General features: G+C 41.9%; 1 protein-coding gene across 5 annotated transcripts in view; it reads left to right on the top strand.

The window, feature by feature from the left end:
• Nucleotides 1–20,955, top strand: part of CLSTN1 (calsyntenin 1) — a 117,862-nt gene that overhangs the window by 24,637 nt on the left and 72,270 nt on the right. For all 5 annotated transcript variants that reach the window (XM_033921645.1, XM_033921643.1, XM_033921647.1 and 2 more), the window contains exon 2: nt 5,899–6,021. In XM_033921645.1, coding sequence (XP_033777536.1) covers nt 5,899–6,021 — 123 coding nt within the window. The remainder of the gene's footprint in view (nt 1–5,898; nt 6,022–20,955) is intronic.

Raw genomic sequence — 20,955 nt, 5'->3', positions numbered from 1 at the left:
CTTATTGCCTGTGGTATGTGGATCTCGTCCATCTTCAGTGGGATGAGAAACTCCAGCTCCCTCTTCATCACTACCTTCTCAGTCAGAGGCTGGTGCCCATGAAGAACCCACGGCACTTTGGTCTTACGGGCATGGCTCTTGAGCGCTCAGCCTTGATGAAGTATGGATATTCAGATGTAGTTATCTCGACTCTTTTCCACTAGAAGAAGCCCTCTTCTATGGCTGCTATGCCGAAGCCTGGAAGGATTTCCAGTTGTGGTGAGCTAAGGATCAGTTGGAGCCTGGGAGGGCTTCTATTTCAGTGGTCCTGGCTTTTCTTTAGGTGAGTCTAGACAAAAGTTTAGCAGTGGCCTCTCTTAAAGTTCAGGTTGCAGGCCTTTTCATGCTTTAGAGCCCACAGAGGTGCTAGTTTGCTTACTGCTCATCCAGATGTGACCGGATTTTTGAGTGGAGCTCTTCGTTTGCTACCTCCTTTGCAATCTTCCTTTCCCTTCGTGGAATCTTAACATCATTCTGCAGGGCCTTGGGGATGCCCTTATTGAACTGCTGAAGGACTGGATCTCACGATCAAGACTGTTTGTTTGTTTGGTTGCCATCGTCTTGGCATAGTGTATTTCAGAGCTTCAGGCTCTTTCCTGCAGAGAACCTTTTCTCTGTATTACGGATGCAGGAGGTGTCCTCCATACTGCACCTTCCTTTCTAACAAAAGTTTCCAAGTTTATTCAATAATTTGATTAATCGCCTACTCTACATTCAAGGCGATGTACAAGATAATACTAATAATTATAAGCATGGGTAAAATATTATATAAATGGACAATATTACAAAAAGCAAACACAGTTTTAAAAAAAATTAAGTTGTTACTTATTATATCGAAACAATAGGAAAATTCATTAATGGTTACATTCTATATTAAATTCAAAAATACAAAGGTAAAAACATAGGGGGGGGAAAAAGACAATAAAAAAGATAGATAAAAATAATAAAAAATCATTATTCACTAAAAGCATCGTTAAAAAGGAAACTTTTGAGCTTAATTTTAAATTTTTCGAGGTTCTTTTCTTCTCTTATATATATTGGGAGATCATTCCAGGACTGAGGGGCTGTCACCGAAAAAATAGTGAGACGTCTTGTATTGATGATTTTTAATGAGGGAATGGTTAATAGATGTTGGTCCTGTGATCTCAATGTTCTAGAAATGGTATAAGGAATTAAGACTCTATGGATGAAAGCAGGAGTTTAAGAAATAAGAGTTTTAAACGTGAGTAAGCATATCTTAAATAAAATACTGTGTGCTACAGGAAGCCAATGAGATTCTTTAAGTAAGGGTGTGACGTGGTCAAATTTTTTTGCATTGTGAATTATTTTAATGGCGGCATTCTGCACAATTTGAAGACGTCTAATTTCTTTATGAGGTAAACCTTTGAATAAAGCATTACAGTAATCGAGTTTAGAGATGACTAAAGAATGTATCAGAATATTGAGGGATTTTGAACATAAGAATTTAGAAACTGAACGAATTTGAAGTAGTCTGAAAAAAGTAGATTTAACAACATTACTTATATGGTCATGGAATGATAATTTATTGTCGAATATAACACCTAAGATTTTAATATTTTTTTGTATCTGTAATGGATTGCCATTAATCGAAATGGGGGTAATAAATGAACTACTATCCTTCCACGGAAATAGCATCACGTTGGTTTTATGAATATTTAGTGATAACTTGTTGGTATCCAGCCAATGATGAATCTGATTCAATTTGTTATTTATTGCTATTATTTCCTGTGTATTCTTGGGGTCAATTGGATGTAATAATTGTATATCATCGGCATAGGCGAATACCGAAAAACCAATGGATTGACATAAAGTCATAAGTGGAGCAAGAAAGATGTTAAATAAAATAGGAGAGAGTATTGATCCTTGGGGGATACCGTAAGGTAATGTGAAATTGTTAGAGTTAGTATTGTTGAAGGTAACTGTAGATGAGCGATTTTCAAGATAGGATGTAAACCAGCCAAGAACTTGATCAGTTACACCTATAGAGTTAAGTCTGTGTATTAAGAGAGTGTGATCAATGGTATCAAAGGCTGATGATAAATCAAGAGAAATCAATACAACAGAGGAGTGATGATCCAGATGATACAGTATCATTGTAGTCAACCCAATCAGAGAGTGCTCTGTAGAGTGGTTTTGTCTAAACCCAGTTTGATTTGGGTGCAATATATTGGTTTTTTCTATGTATTCAGATAATTGATTATGTACAATTTTTTCTGTTATTTCTGCCAAATATGGGATGTTAGCAATTGGCCTGTAGTTAGATTTTATATCTGGACCAACTTTTTGATCCTTTAAAATAGGTAAAATGATCGATTTTTTCCAGACTGTTGGAACTATACTATGTTGCAAACAAAAGGTAATTAATGTATGTATATAGGGATCAAAGATAGTGAAATATTTTTTGATGGTAATAGGAGGAATGGTTTCTATAAGGGATCTTTTAAGATTAACAGTTTTAATTATTAAATCTAAGTCTTTAAGACTAGGAAGTTTAAAGTAGGAGCATTTCGAATTTAAAGAAGAAGGCCTATCAGGATCAAGTGTTGAGATGGATTGTTGTTTTGGTATGAAATTTTTCCTGATATTATTAACTTTTTCGACAAAACAATCTGCTAATTCTTGAGCTGTAGGAAGGGGCTGAGTGACATGTGGCAAGTTTTTGGATTGCTGATTGATAGATTTTAGAATGTTATAAAGTGTCGAAGTATTTTTGGCCTGAATAATTTGTCTGGAATAGTACGAAGATTTAGCTTGAGCTATTTTTTCTTTGTAGTATGTTGCCTGTTCTTTAAATTTTGATAAGGTGAATTGGTTTTTATTTTTCCTCAATATTCGTATCAGCCTGGTATCAGCCTTCCATTTCAACCAGGAGGTTCGTTTGCCTGCGTTTCATTCCACAGTTTCGGAGCGCATAGATCAGATCTTACACAAGTTGGATGTCAGGAGAGTATTGCTCCACTATTTGGAGAGGACTCAGGATTTTTGGCCATCTGATCATCTTTTTATCTTGACTGTTGCGCCTCGCCATGGTTGGCCGGCGTCCAAGTCCTTGATTGCTCGATGGATTTGAATGGCAATTTTTGTGTCCTACATCTCTAATGGCAAACAGCTGCCATTTTTGCTTAAAGCTCATTCAACAAGAACTGCATCGTTGGTGGAGTCTCGTGCGATTCATAACGATGTAATTTGTAGGGGGGCTACTTGGTCCTTTTCATTCTTTTACTGAGTAGATGTGGTGGCTTGTTCTGATGCCGTTTTTTAGGACCTCAGTGTTTAAGGCAGGCTCTTATGTCCTTCCCTAGCTGCTACCATTGCTTTGGTATGTCACCTAGCGTGTGGAATCTGGAAGGGACGTAACAGAATGAAAGATTAGGTTTCTACCTTCAATAATCTTTTTTTCTGTTAGTCCCTGTAGGATTCCATACAGCCCGCCCTCTTTGTGTACACTCAGTTGTTTATAATAGCCTACTTCTTGCTACCTTGATTATTCTCCTTGCAGGCTTGATGACTTTCCACCAGTTGATGGAACTTGTGGGGAGTTTCCACTTCTGTGAGTATGCTTGACTGAAGGCTGTTTCATGTGGGTGTTCGTTGTACACTGCAGGTTAGTTCTACATTGTTCCTCAGTGTTTTTCTGAGTTGCCTTTGTGCCTGTTTACTTGTTCATGTTTTGCAGAGCAGACCTGTTCAAGACTTGTTTATGTTGATGGGGAGTTTTTCCTGTACCCCCCCCCCCCCTTGTCATGGATTTGTTCAGGTATATTACTTGACTTTGGGACTCAAATGGATATGTTTCTAGCTCTCAGTCTAATGGGGAGGAACATGTGCTCAGAAAAGTGTTGGATTTCTGCAACTCCTGGATTGCGGGTTGGGATTGAACACCTAGCGTATGGAATCCTACAGGGACTCACAGAAAGAAGATTATCGAAGGTAGGAACCTATTCATCCATTATAAACTGTATAGATTCCTTGTAGAGAACTGCAGTATATAAGACACTGTATTGTATTATATTGTAAAGCCATTTTGAGCAGGCTTACATTCAAAGGGCAAATGCTATTTGGGGGTCAGACAACCTTTATGGCCAGTGTGGCAGTTCATCGTCCTAAGTCATTACCAGACAGTAGACCATGTGTCCCAGGAGGGTCAAGTCGTGATTCCCCTTGTGGTTACAAACGGGCTCGCCAGTCGTCAGCAGGCACCTCTGCTCAAAATCATTTCACGGATCTAGACAAAAGCTCCAGAAGAGTTCCAGAAGAGACAAAGGCTCCAGAAGAGCTCAAATGCCAGATTCCCGCTCATCAGCCACTTCTGAGAAGCCCCAATGATGCCAGACTGAAACCTGAGCTACCCTGAAAAGGAGGAAGACTCTCGGAGTTCAGGAAGGCCTGGGTGAAATTGTTTGGACAACTTGGTCCTTGACATTATTCGAAAGGGCTGTAATCCAAAAAGCAATTAACACCCTAACAGTCATTAATACAATGTGACTTCACTTAAAGCGTAATTAAGTGCTCAGGACCTTCTTGGTAAAGAGACCACAAGCGGGGTCATGCCCCAAAAGCTGTGCCTCTTTATTTATTTAAAATTTTTTATAACCCACCTTTCCACAAATCTAAACAGGATCAGTAATATTCAATCACTGCACTTTAATGTCACATTTGTGTTGCGGTCAAAATCCAAATTAACCATCCAGATGCGTATGTATGATTCTGTAGAATTAAATTTATCTGGAGATGACTTATCAATGCCTCCGAGTTCTGACACGTTTCACCAGACTGGCTTCTTCAGAGAACCCACTTCACTTTAAAATACAGTATTTGATATCAAAATGTGGTCTGTAAACGTTTACTTCTATAGAATCATGCATACACATCTGGATTGTTAATTTGGATTTTGACTGCAACACAAAGGTGACATTAAAGTGCAGTGACTTAATATAAGAGGCACAGCTTTCGGGGTGTGACCCTGCTTATGGTCTCTTTACCAAGAAAGTCCTGAGCATTTAATGACATTTTTGGTGAATCACATTGTATTAATGACTGTTGGGTGTATGTTGTTGTTTGAATTATATAGCACAGTGCGTTTCATCTATGGAGATATAACTTACTTATCCCAAGCATAATCTTTTGGGAATTATTGAAGCTCAATTTTTTTTTTTGTTTTTGTTTTTGGGTTTCCTTTGTGGGGTTCCAGCCCTAGGATTAGTTGAATATAAGTTGTCTTAGGTAAATAATGTGTTGGCAGAAGGATGCCTGAGAACATAGAGAAATAACAGTACTGTATAAAGAAAAAGTGTTAGTGCATCTGTATTAAGTTTCTGGTCAGACCTCACTTGGAGAATTGTATACAGTTACGGAGTCTATATCTTCAAAAAGAATAAACAAGCTGAAGTCTGTTCAGGGGGTGGGTACTAAAATGACTGTCATAGAGCATTATGGAGTCAAACTTGTTTACTGTAGAAGAAAGGAGGGAGAGGGGAGATATGATACACATTAAAACAGTCCTCTGGTACAAAGGCACAGGATGCATATACTGTATTTTTCAATTGAAAGGAAGCTCTGGAAGAAGGGCAGAGGAAGGCATAGGATAAAGGTAAAAGGGAATAAATCTAAAAGAAATATTTTTTATGGAAAATATGATGGATGCATAGGAGTGGTGTTGATGAAGACTGTATTCATGGAGAATCTCTAAGGGAAAGGATTGTAGAGTTTTAGTTGGTATGGATAAGCTGTTTTGTCTTTATCTGATTTTGTTTTTCTTGTTTGTTTTTCTCTTCATTAGCATGGTACTATATTCAGAAATTATCTTATTTTTGTGGATTATTTGTTCTCTTCTTGTAGTTAACAAGCATAAGCCGTATATTAAAACTACATATCATGGCATAGTAACTGAGAATGACAACACAGTCCTGCTGGATCCACCTCTGATAGCAGTGGATAAGGATGCACCACTACGCTATGCAGGTATGAAAACTATTTGAATTTTGCAGACCCAACAGTCACTCATATGGGAAAACATTCAGCATAAGGGGATCTTATTATGCATGCTCATCTTCAATAGTATGTATGTCATTCAGTGCAAAAAATGTGACTATGGATGCTCTGTTGGAGAGACAGGACAGATGCTTAAGACAAGAATCAATTTACAGACACCAAATAAGATACCACAGTGCTAACCAGAGTGACATTTCTGTAGGATTGCAATTTACAGGTCCCAAAAATTCTTGGCAGGGGAAACTATATACAAAACAAGTCAAAAAATCAAAGCACCATAGATCATGTCAAAAACTAATCCATATCAATTCACATATACACTTTGATGAAAAATTCACTAATCCATATCAACTCACACATACACTTTGATGAAAAAAAGTATATATTACACTGAAAAAATATTTTGTTTCATTCCTAAGGACAATCAGAGGTGACACTCTCAAAGCAATGTCAGTGTATCTCTTCATTCGTCCAGATATAGTGACTTATTTAATCTTCTATTTTCATTTATATCATTCTAATCTTTTATGAATATAAACATTAGTTTAAAGAAAAGAGGGAACTTATCTGCATTCATATCGGGGGGGGGGGGGCATTTCTGCCGACATGAATCCATGTTTCGTCAAAAAAGGCTGTTTCAATGCAATCTCCCCCTGTAGATAAATTGCATTAAGTTATTATTAAAATGTATCAAACAACTTTTCATTTGTATTACAAACAATTACTATACAAGAGTCTCGCTCTATAGAGTGCGCTTCATTTGAATTTCTAGTGAAAAAGTAAAAAGATGGCCACAGCATTTACATGTCAGCTGGAAATGCCAAGGTCACATGACTAAGCAGAAAATGTATTGTTCATTAGAAACAAGGCTAGACCAACGTCTTCCATTCCACTTCTTTGTTCAAGTCATAAGGCTCCACTGTATTAAGTTTAAAAATCCACATTTGCTCCTTGTAATTAAATTTTTTTCTGAATGTCAGCATCCACTATCCACTGTGTTGATAATGCTCCATCTTATGTCAGTGAGAGTATGTCCCATTGTATTCCAATGAGAACCCAAAGGGGCATCTTCTGTTTGAGTATTAATTTTAGATTTATGCTCTGTCAATCTTGTTTTTATAGCACAAATACTTCTGCCCACATACACTAAAGCACAGGGGCAAACAATAGCATAGATGATATTTTTAGTGAGGCAAGAAGCTTGTACTCGAGATTTAATACTAATACCAGTTTGCGGGTCAGTCTATGCTGGGCCTGTCAGCACAAAAGCACATCACTGACAAGATGCGCATGCTTCCATGTTTCCAATTGGAATACAATGGGACATACACTTCTCCCTCTGTATTCGCTGTGATAGGGGATTAACAGAACCACAAATACTGAAAAACCGCGAATAACTTTTTTATATGTTATTTGCTATTTTCTAATAAAAACCATTGTGAATATGGTGAAACCATGAATAACATGGTGGGAGACCTGGCCTGTTTCTGAAGGAGAAGCAAAACATGGTGAACAAAGTGCTGGGAATCAGCAATTTTCTCTGTAAACGCTTGGAATCGGTGATTTCTCTATGCAAGCTGATGTAATTTGGGGGGAGGAGCCAGCAAGCTAAAAACCGTGAATAATCGAAACCGCAAATGCTGAAACTGCGCATACGGAAGGAGAAGTGTACTCTCACTGATATTAGATGGCACATTGACACAGTGGATAGTGGGTGGATGGATGGCGACATTCAGAAAAAACTTAATTACAAGGAGCAAATGTGCATTTTTTAAAACTTAATGTGGAGGAGCCTTATGGCTTGACCAAAGAAGTGGAATGGATGACGTGGTCTAGCCTTGTTTCTAATGAACAATAAAGTTTCTGCTTAGTCATGTGACCTCGGTGTTTCCAGCTGACATTTAAACGCCGCGGCCATCTTTACTTTTTTCATTAGAAATTAGAATGAAATACACTCTATAGCAGTGTTTTTCAACCTTTTTACACCTATGGACCGGCAGAAATAAAAGAATTATTCTGTGGACCGGCATCTGTCCGTGGACCGGCGGTTGAAGAACACTGGGCTAAGTCGTGGGCCAGACCCCGCCCATCTCTACCCAATCTCCACCCCAGACCCCACTCCCATAATAGTACTAATTGCACCTTGCACATCCAGTGCCTCATCTGGAAGACTTCCCTCTGACGTTGCATCGTCGGAGAGAAGGCTTCCGGTTCAGGCGCAGGATGCCCGTAGGAGCTTTGTGCACTGAATCAGTTAGGAAGAAGGAGCTGGCTCGAAGATAACGCTGCATTGATCGCACTGTGGACTGGCGGTTGAAGAACACTGTTTTGGGCCTGATGCACGTGCTGGCCCTGTGGACCGGCAGGAAATTTCTGTGGACCGGCACTGGTCCATGGACTGGTGGTTGAAGAACACTGCTCTATCGAATCTCTTATATAGCAACTGCTTGTAATACAAATGAAAAGTTGTTTGATATATTTTAATAGTAACTTGATGCAATTATCTCAAGGGGGAGATTGCCTTGAAACCAGGGCTGTGGAGTCAGAGTCGAGGAGTTGGAGTCGGAGGAAATTTCAGGTACCTGGAGTCGGAGTCAGAAGTACAAAAAACTGAGGAGTCAGAGTCGGAACATTTATCTACCGACTCCATTTTTGAACTTGGCATACCAATCACGAGCGATTCTTTCAGCTATAGCACCCACTATGTACACAGCACAAATGTTGCGAGCAGCTTCTGCGGCCTTAGAACCTTGATTAAAAGCAAAAAGAAGGTGGTGTCGAAAATGTTAATTTCTCTCAACTTGACATTCCATTTTAACGATCTGAAAATTAACCAGTGCTTCGGAGTCGGAGGAAATTTCGGGTACCTGGAGTCGGAGTCGGAGTCTGAAGTACAAAAAACTGAGGAGTCGGAATCGGAACATTTATCTACCGACTCCACAGCTCTGCTTGAAACAGCCTTTTTTGGCGAAACATGGATTCGTGTTGGCAGAAATAGCCCTCCGATACAAATGCAGATAAATGCCCTCTTTTCTTTAAACTAATATTTATAAAAGATGAGAATGATATAAATAAAAATAGAAGATTGAATAAGTCACTATATCTGGATGAATGAAGACATATGGTGAATATAGACTCGCATTGACATTGCTTTGAGAGTTGTCATCTCTGATTGTCCTTAGAAATGAAACAAAATAGTTTTTCAATGTAATATATAGGTTTTTTTTCAAAGTGTATGCAAATAAGAGATTGTGTGAGTTGATACAGTGTTATGAGCTTATTCTGAGACTAGTCTTTAAGCCCGTTACATTAACAGGTGCTAGAATAGATGTGTCTGTCTGTGTTTCTTTCTCTCTCTCTCCTTGGCCACTGTCTGTGTCCTTCTATCTTCCCCCCTCCCGAGCAAAGCTGTCTGCCACCAGCACACCCCTCTCCCCAAGGCAGCTCCCTCTCCCTGACTGTCTCTCCGTGGCCCCCTTCTATATTTACCCCAGAGCAAAGCTGTTTGCCCCAGCACACACCTCCCCCCAAAGCAGCCCCCTTCCCCTCTCCCTAACTGTCTCTCCATGGCCCCTTCTGTCTTCCCCCCACAGCAAAGCTTTCTATCCCAAGCACACTTCCCCCCAAAAGCAGCCCCCTTTCCCTCTCCCCTACTCCATGGCCCCTTCTGTCTTCCCCCCACAGCAAAGCTGTGTGTCCCCATCACACTTCCCCCCCAAAAGCAGCCCCCTTTCCCTCTCCCTGTCTCTCCATGGCCCCTTCTGTCTACCCCTCCCCCCCAAGCACAGTTATCTGTCCCAAGCACACCCCTCCCCCCCAAAGCAGCCCCCTTTCCCTCTCCCTGTCTCTCCATGGCCCCTTCTGTCTTCCCCCTCCCCCCTGAGCACAGCTGTCTGTCCCAAGCACACCCCTGCCCCCCCAAAGCAGCCCTCTTTCCATTTCCCCCTGCCTCCCCCCTGTATTGGCCCCATTCTTACCCTCCCTCCATCCCGTCGTCTTCTTCCCTGCTCCTCTTCAAAGCAGCCTGCGATCGTGGTGGCCGGCTTTAGCGAACCTTGCAGGCCGCTCTCCAGCTCGGTAGCATGTTCCCTCTGACGTGATCCCGTGCGTCAGAGGGAACTGCTACTGAGTTTGGAGAGCGGCCTGCGCGGTTCGCTAAAGCCGGCCACGATCGCAGGCTGCTTTGGAAGAGAAGGAGCGGCGGCGGTTGGTGAGTTGAAGCTCCATTGTGTTCGCGGATGCGGGCAGGAAGAGAGCTTGCCTGTGCTTCGGGCTGGTGAGTGAGGGCAGAAGGAGGGGGAGTGGCCAGAGTGATCCCTGCAGCCGGGTTCTAAAATAGAACACAGCCACAGATCACACAACACAGCGGCAGGGATCACGCTTTTTTAAAAGCGCATGCGCCGCTAAGGTTTTATTATACAGGATACAATTTTCAATTGGGTGCCTATAAGCCTATTCAAATACTAATCCATAAACATTATTTAGTGTCACAACTTGTAACATTTAAATCAACTTTTACTTCAAAGTCTTCCTATAAATTTTTTGGGGGAGCAGTCAATGGTGGCAGTTCACCTAAAATATCTTCATTCAAAAAAGCAGTTACACATCAGATCTTGTTACCAGTCCAATTATTAAATAAGTGTAACCCTTATGTATCCAGGTATCTTCATAATAGATTTAAAAATGTCCAAATTGTATATAAACAAGTTCATTCATGATCCATGATTTTTTTAATCTTACTTTTTAATGCATAAGAGAGCTACTGCTAACATAGCTATGTTTTGACATCTGCCTTAGTGCTATAGTTCTCCATTGTCGCATGATTTCTAAAACTTCAATGAGTGCTGGGATTTTTTTACTTATTTTATACTTCTGTAGGACAGTATTTTACAGGACCAAAGTACTGCATCAGTGACTTTATGATAAAAATACTAAAAGAAAATTTCAAAATAATCCAGAAAAGTAAAATCATTTTAAGTTAAAATGATGAAATATTTTGACAGGACTTTAGATTTGGATTTCCAATCACATTATAAAACATAAAATTATACTGTTTTGTCACCTGATAATCCATCTCTGCTTTCTCAAACCCCCCCCCCCCCCATTCCTATTTTCACTGTGAGACTGTCATTGGAATTATTTTCTGTTTTGCTCATATGTTCTGGTATTTGCCATCATTTGCTCATTTCTGACCTGAAGAAGAAGGTATTAGCTTTCAAAAGTAATCAAAAAATGTTTTCAAGTTAGTCCAATAAAGTAGGCATCATATCTTTTATTTTTGTTTTATTTCTATTTATTACCTTTAAAAGTGGATTAACATGGCTACCACACCACTTCACATACTTCAGAATCTGAATAGCATGAAATTAAATCGGAGACATGAGCAATTCACTGAAAATGTTTGTTTTAAATATACATAAAGCTGCAAGTCATTCAGGAACAGCAATTCATTGTCAGCTATACTGTTCTAAACAAAGTGGATGTTATCCTCTCCTACCAGCAGATGGATGTAGAGAAAAACCTGATATTTTCCTGTGAATTCACTGGTATAACCTGCTGGTGCTCAGTGTGAAATCTCTTAGTATTTTCTCTACCCCTAGTAGATAGTAAGCTATTTTGTTCCTGGTCCCTGGTCTAGCTTCCTGCTCCGCTGGCTGTGGCTGTACAGCAGGGGTGCCCAAAAGGTCGATCGCGATCGATCAGTAGATCGCAAAGGCAACACGAATCAATTGCGATTGACCAGTAAATCGCAAAGGCAACTGTTTTGGCCTGCTTGGTTAGCTTTATTTCCCAAAGAAAGGAATAAATCTAAATTGCTTTTAAGAAAAAAAAAAGTAAAAAAGCATGGCAGCCTGTCTAAAGTGTCAGGGCATTCGATTGCATCCCTACTTGGATGATTGGCTGATTTGGGCCAACTTGGAGGTGGAGGCCAGAGGGGGGCATATCTCGGGTCATTGCTCTCTTGGAGGGCTTGGGCTAGATGATGAATCATATGAAGAGTCACCTGCACCCCTACCCAGGTCTTGTAATATCTGAGAGTTCATTTTGATACGGCTCAGGAAATGGTTTCCCTCCTGGAGAACTGAGCAGCAAAGCTGCAAGCTAGAAACACAGGTTGTGCAAGTTCCAACTCCCAGGCTTTGGGATTACCTTCAGCTCATGGAGTTCATGGTAGGGACTCTGAAAGTGGTGCCTTGTGCATGAGCATATATGCATCCTCTACAGTTACCTGTCTTGTCCAGGTGGATTCCAGTTTCTTAGACTTTGAGTGTCTTTTGCCTCGCCTAGAAACCACACCTTGAAAGCTTGAAATCCAAAGAGCATGATTTTTCTTCATTCTTGTTTCATGTCCACAATCTTTCCATTTGAATCCTCATCTTTAGGCCCCTGAGAAAGACGACTTGTCAAAACACAGACTATGTTGGGTCCATGAATTATTACACAAGTGTGGATTCTTTGATTGTGACAAACTTCGAATGACTGAATAAAATCCTGCATCAAGAACATTGTTCTCACAGTCTCTCCTTTATTCTTTTGCCTTTCTCAGCCAAGGTGAGAACCAGCCTGGACTGTTAGGATAGTTCTGTTTCGCTGGACTCTCTAGAGCAGTGTTTTTCAACCTTTTTTGGGCAAAGGCACACTTGTTTCATGAAAAAAATCACGAGGCACACCACCATTAGAAAATGTTAAAAAATTTAACTCTGTGCCTATATTGACTATATATAAAGTAATTCTCTTGAATAGGAATCAAATAAACACAAAGAAAGTATTTTATAATTACTTTATTATGAAATATTAAGTAAACAGAATAGTGAAAAATTATAAAATACTTTATTCAGTGCGAAACCTGGGCCTGTTTGGCTGAACACAAAGCTGATATTCTGGCTGGAATCGAAGAAAGACACACACGTAGCTCTTCGTCAACAGCTCTCAGTCTCTCTCTGTATTTGGTTTTTATAGCATACAAAAATAGACAAATATACCCTCCATCCTTTTTATTAAACCACAATAGCAGTTTTTAGCGCAGGGAGCTGCGCTGAATGCCCAGTGCTGCTCTTGACGCTCATAGGCTCCCTGCGCTAAAAACCACTATTGCGGTTTAGTAAAAGGTGACCATATTGTAAAATATAGATAGCAGATATAAATTCAGAACTGTGCACAGTAAGTGAAGGGAAGTTTTCATCTCTGGGAATTTACCCAGTTAACTATTAAGTTATTTGGGCAAATTCCTTTGAAAACTGTGGTAATACTGCCTCCACTTTGCTAAATTTAAAATAAAATCATTTTTCCTACCTTGTCTGGTGATTTCTGGTTGCACTTTCTTCTTCTGACTGTGCATCCAATCTTTCTTCCCTTCTATCAGCCTGTATGCTTTCTCTCCTCCACACCTCATTCCCTCCCCCAACTTTTTCTTCCTCTCTCCCTGACCTTTCTTTCTTTTTTTTCTGTTTCTCTTCTTTCCTTCTGTTTCCCTGCCTGCCCTCTTTCTTTCTTTCTCCCTGCCGTTCCCCAAGCCACTGCCGCTGCCATTGGGGAACAGGACCCACCAATGGATAACAGGCCCCAAAGCCGACGCATGCTCTCCCTGACGTCAATTCTGCAATCGGAGAGGAAGTTCCGCCCAGCCAGGCAGCGATTGGCTGGCCCGAACTTCCTCTCCGACTGCAGAATTGACGTCGGGGAGAAGAAGACTTATCGGCTCGATAGATTAGATCGCCAAGACAAAGTGAGTCCTGGGTGATCGACTCACTTTGCCTTGGCGAGCTACTGGCGCCCCTGCCTCGGGCCCCCTGTCAGCTCCGGGCCCCTGAATGCAGGACTGGTAGTACTGCCCTGATGGTGGCCCTGCGGCACACCAGGCAACATTGAAAAACACTGCTCTAGAGTAGGTGGTGGCTACCATTCTTGTGAGTCTCCCCACCTGGGGAGCACATTGCTTGGGTTGAGTGGTACAGGGAACATAGTCTCTCTGGAGGTTTCATGGTTGATCATCGCCTTGAGACTTGGGCAGTACAATACACCTGTCCATAGTGGTAGCCTATATAAACAAGGTTACGCCAGGAGTTAGGTGGTGGCATTGGAAACTGTGAGCCTCTTCTCAGCAGTTCATATAACAGGCAAACATGACTTTCTCAGCTGCTCTCAGTTGAATTCTGATGAGAGCTGGGGGCTTTTCAGCTCATTCAGGATCAGAGGGGCTGCTGGTGTTCAACCTGACGGCTATGTATTTCAGTGACAAGACTGAGCATTTCTTCAGAGGATAGATGTTTTGGTTCAGCATTGGCTAGTGGAGGAGCCCCTATATATAATAAGAACATAAGAATAGCCTTACTGGGTCAGCCCAATGGTCCATCAAGCCCAGTAGCCTGTTCACAAGGTGGGCAATCCAGGTCACTAGTCCTGGCCAAAACCCAAAGAGTAGCAACATTCTATGCTACCGATCCAGGGCAAACAGAGGCTTCCCTCATGTCTTAATAACAACTGTGGACTTTTCCTCCAGGAATTTGTCCAATCCGCTTTTACCACAACCTCTGGCAATGCGTTCCAGAGCTTAACTATTCTCTGAGTGAAAAAATATTTCCTCTTATTGGTTTTAAAAGTATTTCCCTGCAGTTTCATCGAGTGTCCCCTAGTCTTTGTAATTTTTGACGGAGTGAAATATTGATCCACTTGTACCCGTTTTACTCCACTTAGGATTTTGTAGACTTCAATCATATCTCCCCTCAGCCTTCTCTTTTCCAGACTGAAGAGCCCTAAGCTTTTTAGTCTTTCCTCCTATGAGAGGAGTGTCATCGCTCTTCTTTGAACCTTTTCTAGTGCCGCTATATCTTGAGATAAGGAGACCAGAATTGAACACAATACTCCAGGTGAAGTCGTACCATAGAGCAATGCAGAGGCATTATAGTATCTTTACTCTTGTTAACCATCCCTTTTTTAATAATTCCTAGCATCTTGTTTGCTTTTTTGGCTGCTGCCACACTTTGGGCAGGAGGTTTCATCGTATTGTCTACAATGACACCCAGATCCCTTTCTTGGGCACTAACCTTCAAGGTGGACCCTTGCATCTGGTAACTGTGATTTGGGTTATTCTTCCCAATATGCATCACTGCATTTGTCCACATTAAATTTCATCTGCCATTTTGACACCCAGTCTTCAATTTCCTAAGGTACGCCTGCAATTTTTCATAATCCGCATGCGTTTTAACAATTTTGAACAGTTAAGTGTCATCTGCAAATTTAATTACCTCACTCGTCGTTCCAATTTCTAGATCATGTCATGCAGAATTTTTATTTTATTTTATTTAATTCCATCTGTGGCCTCTAATAGGTTGACTCTTGTATAGAATAGTACAGCATCCTAATCTTGTCCTTCTGGTGTCTCTGAATTGGTCCTGTTGGTCAAAGTATGCAGACCTGAAGAGGTGGTTGGTAGCTGGGCTACTTCCTCTGCCTACAATGTTGTAATCTTTTTCAGAGTCCTATGGAATGGAAGATCCGGAATCCTTCTGGCTTATGGTTTGGCCCTTGAAAGAGGATGCTTAGTGAAGTGTGGTTTTTTTTGCCCACAGTTGTTTCTGCCTTGTTTAAGTCCTGGAAGTCTTCCAAGTTGCTGGCTTATAGCAGGTTTGGAAGGTTTTAGAGAATTGGTATGCTGAGTGAGAACTGTCTCCCTAGAAGGCTCCTATTCCCAATGGTTGTTTTTCTTTTTACAGCAAAGTCTGGATTAGTATCTGGCACTAAGCTTCTTAAAGGATCAAGTGGCTGCACTTTCCATTTTTTGGGACACAGTTAAGGGCCTTTCCCAGGCAACTGCCCGTAAGCGCTCCTATAGCCATTTTGTCCCACGCCTATGGAGCCAGCTGCCTGCATAGATTAGATCACTGAACTCATTGATGAGCTTCCGAAGAGCAGTAAAAACCTTCCTTTTCATCTGAACTACCTCCAGCAAGTTGCTCCCCTATACTCTCTTCTTCCGATGAACACTGCTATATAATCAACAGGAAGCACCCCCTGTGACTGCTATGATCATTTCTCTACATCCTGTCATGTCCTACGCTACCATGGTTGTCCATATAACCAGGGCTGTGGAGTTGGAGTCGAGGAGTCGGAGACAATTTTAGGTACCTGGAGTCGGAGTCGTGGCTACCAGAAACTGAGGAATTGCATATAACTGTATAACTGTAATGTTCCTTGAATGTCTAATATAACTGACTGTTATGTGTCTACTGTAATCTACTGTGAATGTGCTTTTGTTACCCGTTCTGAGCTCACAAGAAGACAGGATAGAAATATAAATAAATAAACTCATGGGGGAGATGGCCTGGTTTCTGAAGGGGATTTCTTATGTGCGATATCTAGTGCGCCCTTCCTTTCCATTCTGGAACTTGAATTTGGTCCTCTTCGTACTCTCTGGGGCTCCTTTTTAGGTGCTCAGTTGAGGACCTTATGCTCAAGTTTTCCTTGTAGCAATTTCTTCATTTTGGAGAGTCTTGGTATTGTCTTGTCAGGACTTGTATCTTTTTTTGTGTGTGTGTATCCATTTGCACAGTTTCCTCCTTTCTACTCAAGGTGCTTTCTCCATTCCATGTGAACCAGGAGTTCTGTTTGCCCTTCTTTCCAAAGGAGGTTTCCAGTCCTTTGACTCAGAGACTACACAAGTTAGATGACTAGAGTACATTGCTGTGCTGCTTGGAGCAGACAAATGAATTTCGCCTTATCTCTTCATCCTGTTCTATGGCCCTCATAAGATCTAGGCTACTTTCAAGGCCACTATTGTCTGGTGGATCAAGGCAGTTAGAGTTGGCCTATATTTGTAGGAATCATCTGGTGCATCCAGGTTTGAAAGCTCAGGTGACTTCCTGGGAAGAGGTCCAGAATGTTACCTTGGAGATTTGTAAGACAGTAATGTGGTCATCACAATTTTCTTTTGTGAAGCATTTCAGGTTACATGTGCTTGCTAGATCCTGCTTGGAATTTGGCAGAGCAGCCCTTTAAGAGGGCTTTGTCTCCCCCCCCCCCCCCCCCCCCCGGCCTGGTATTTCTGCTTGGGTACATCCCATTTGTTAGAACATTGCAGCCTACAACAAGGTTGTTGAAATTATGTCTTCGATACTTTTCTTTCCTTTAGTCTGCTGCACTGTTGATGAAGCCCACCCTCAGAAGACTAAGGCCCCAGGCTCATGGGATGCTCTTCTCTTTCCTTTACAAATAAACAAAAACACTCCCAACCACAGGAACAATTCTTGCATATGCAAGATAGTGAGTGCCACTCTGTGTTTATGCTTGCTTGATAATTTTTGCAGTTGTAGTGGTTGATGGGGCATAGGTGTGTTCTACAAAGGGATCTTCTGCTGCTTTGGCAGATGCGTCCTAGAATTTTCCACTGATCACTAGAAGGTTATACCAGTGAGTTTACTAGAAGATCAGGTTTTCTCTACCTTCAACTGCAGTAGGAGGAGATAACACCCACTTGTTCAGAACAGTACAGCTGATTAAATGAAAGAAAATTTTTGGTAAGACATAATTGCACCATGTTCTTATGATTCTAAATTGTGAAGGGAATAACAAAGGCCTGGATTCTCTAAACTGCACTGATCGCTTGTCAATTGCTACAGCGCCGTTTAGAGAATCACGCTTCTGGGAAAGATAGGCGCCAGAAATGTAGGCCAGGGTTTTCAAGGTACATTTCTGGCACCTATCTTTGTCATGAATCGTGCCTACGCATTTGCCTAACACCACTTTCAGCATCAGCCATGCTTATAGTGGTGTTAGGCGCCTCTGGAGGTGCGGTTTAGTTGCCAGTAAGTGCTCTAAATTTAACATTGCTTGCCGTTTCAAATGGCATCTCCCAATTAACTTAGGCATCAGTAGGGTGCCTACCAGCACTTAACTTTAGGCGCTGTTTATAGAATTTCCCTCAAAGGGTCTTCTAGTTCAGTATGTCTAATAGTCCTGAACAGTAGGTTTAGCCGTCTGAACTCGCAAATTGATTGCAGAAGGATGTCACTTATCTTTCAACTCCACCTTCTTCCCAGTAGGCTTGCTCCTGCCCCCTTAGTTTTTCCTTGTGTAAGTAAGTTGAGGAGCTGGTTTTCTGATCTGATCTGATCTGCTCTGCGATTTTTGTTATTTTTGGGTTTTTCTCTACATTCAGTTGAGGCTTGGTGCTTCAGAGGTTTCCTCACATTTGGGACCTCTGCCTGGGAGAAAATGCAGTGGTCAATAGATATCGCTCTGAGGAAAGGGATGTTACCGGTGGTGTGCCTCAAAGTTCAGTTCTTGGGCCTGTTCTTTTTAATAATTTTGTAAGCGATATTGCTGAAGGGCTGTCAGGTAAGATTTGTCTCTTTGTGGATGATACCAAAATCTGCAATGGAGTAGACACCCTTGATGGTGTGAATAACATGAGGAAGGACTGTTCAAGTCAGCTTTGCTGCCAGACATTATTACACATTCACTGCGAGAATTAAAATTGGAATCCCCACAAGCTTCCACATCATAATGCTCAGTTATGATTGGCTCCTTCTCTCAAACCATGTTCTTTCTCTCGCATCCAAATATCACCAAACTGATTACAGAGCACTGGGAGCCCCCAGAGGGATCACTGCAAGTGGCTAAGACTATACCAAAATTCTACCTGATGGCTTCTGAATTTTGTTCAGCTTAAGGTAGATCACTGATAGCCCAGGTCACCAAGTGAGCTTCCTTACCCAGTGAAGGGGGTGTGATGTTAAGATACATAGGATCGCAAAGAGGACATGGTCCTCGGGAGGCAATTTGAAAATATGTTTATTGAAGAAGCATTGAAAGAGGAAACAATCTGCCATACAATAATAGTCACTGAAAACAGTACAGCAGCAATATCAGTAGTGAAATACAATCAACAATAGCGACTAGCGGTAGCAAACTAACCAAATAAAACAAAAGAGAAGGAGTCGTGCCATCTCAGAACACTTAAATCTCTATGTGGGTAAATGGGGAGGCCCAACAACGATCCCCCCAGGTAGAACCCCCTTGCAAGCTCCGAGTTTTAGTGTTGAAGAGAAACCCCCACCCCCTCCCGCTTCCTCCCCCTCCCTTCCTGTTCCTAGAACCCGGATCTATCACTAAAAGGTACTCCAACAGTCTAGATAAGCCTTATTCTTTCAGCTACTCAGACTGTTTCTATGCATTCTCTCCTAGGATGCCATTTGCGACATGCATGCCCTCCACTGGTATACAGTAGAGCGTGCAACTCCCACCAAGTACAGCAGAATTAGCTTTTTGGTCAACTCAAAGGCCACCAACAAAAATGCCTGTGGGGTTCCGCAATACCAGCATTGACCAGGGGGCGCATAACACCCAGCAACAGAGTCTTGTAGGACCACTCTATCAAGTGCCCAATAATACTCTCCACAATGCGGAGCACCCCATTCCAAAGATCCCCCAGAAAGAAACATTCCAAAAAGTGATGTACCATCGTGCCCCTATGAGTTGGGCAACAGTGACCACAACCCCATCCGATGTCCCTTACTTTTCGTGATATAGGCTTTATGCACTATTTTAAGATGCATCTCATGAAGGCCCATGTTGGGCGATGCCCACACAGTGTCAGTAAAGCAGGAAGACAATTCAGCAGTGGTGACCTCTTCCCCCAAGGCAGTCCCCCAATCAGATGCCATCTGCTCCAGAAACTGCAAGGGCTTGAAAGTTTTTCCTAAATGGTACTAACCCAAAAGCGTATTAAACTCGGGCAGGATGGATAAAAATGCTCTTTCTAGTGAAGAAAGATCGAATCGCAATAACTCTGAATCTGCAGATAAGCCAGCAAGGACCGATCAGACCAGCACCACTGCTTCTGACAAGAGGAAAATGGGGGAACTGACCCGGAACTAGCCTCCACAAACTGCCCCACAAAGCAGCATCCAGTCTTCCGTTCCTGTAGAAAGAAAACATCTGCAGTTCCAGCAGGAAAACCAGGGTTATTCACAAACTCTAAGAAAGGTGAAGGGTCCGAGGAGCCTCCCAAAGAAACCCTCCACCAACATCAAGTGCTCTGCAGCGGGCAAATCAACGACACGCGGGGTACAGCTCCACTCCCCAAGATGTTAAAGGCCGAAATCTGAGTAGCCAGCATTTTCCAAAACCCAGCTGGTGCGAACCAGGACTTCCCAGGACATTTCAGGATAGCTGCCGCATTATAAAGGCACAAATCTGGAAGATTCGTGCCACTCCACTTCCTATCCCTAATCAGCTTATAATAGTGCATTCTCACCTGTTTAGAACATCATATAAAAGAAGAGACTATCTCTTTATACACTTGCATGTCAGACTGTTTGACCCAAAGAGGTATCATCTGGAGAGGATACTAAAGCTTTGGCAGGATAACCATTTTGATAAGGGCAATTATACCCAGAAAATATATAGGGAAATCTTTCTACTTCCGGCACAACTCTTTAATGGAGTCAAATTTATCAGCAGTATTTCTCCAGTGCACCACCTTGGAGTCGGAGTGCAGATAGATGCCTAAGTACTTTAATTTGCCCTGGAACCATTGCAGCAGGAAGGCTGGGTCATCCCTGGCTGCGCACTTAGAGGATATTGCCAGCGCCTCCAACTTCTCAAAGTTAATCCGCAAGCCAGAGAACGACCCAGAATTTTGAATAGTAGTAATCAGCTGAGGGACCCCCCACACCACATCTCCCAGAAAAATAAGCATATCATCTGCAAAGAGGAAGATCTTGAATATCTGGGACCCCATCCGAATACCTTGCAAAGACTGTTTCTGGCGGATTTTAGCTGCTAGTGGCTCCAAGGAAATAATAAAGAACATGGATGAAAGGGGACACCCCTGTCGTGTACCCCTAGCAAGTATGAAAGCTGAAGTAAGCTCCCCATTCACCAAAAGTTGTGCAGTGGGCTGAT

The sequence above is a fragment of the Geotrypetes seraphini genome, chromosome 15 (genome assembly GCF_902459505.1).
Source record: "Geotrypetes seraphini chromosome 15, aGeoSer1.1, whole genome shotgun sequence".
Taxonomy (NCBI): domain Eukaryota; kingdom Metazoa; phylum Chordata; class Amphibia; order Gymnophiona; family Dermophiidae; genus Geotrypetes; species Geotrypetes seraphini.
The sequence above is the reverse complement of the archived record's forward strand: the minus strand, read 5'-3'. Positions and strand labels throughout refer to the sequence as shown.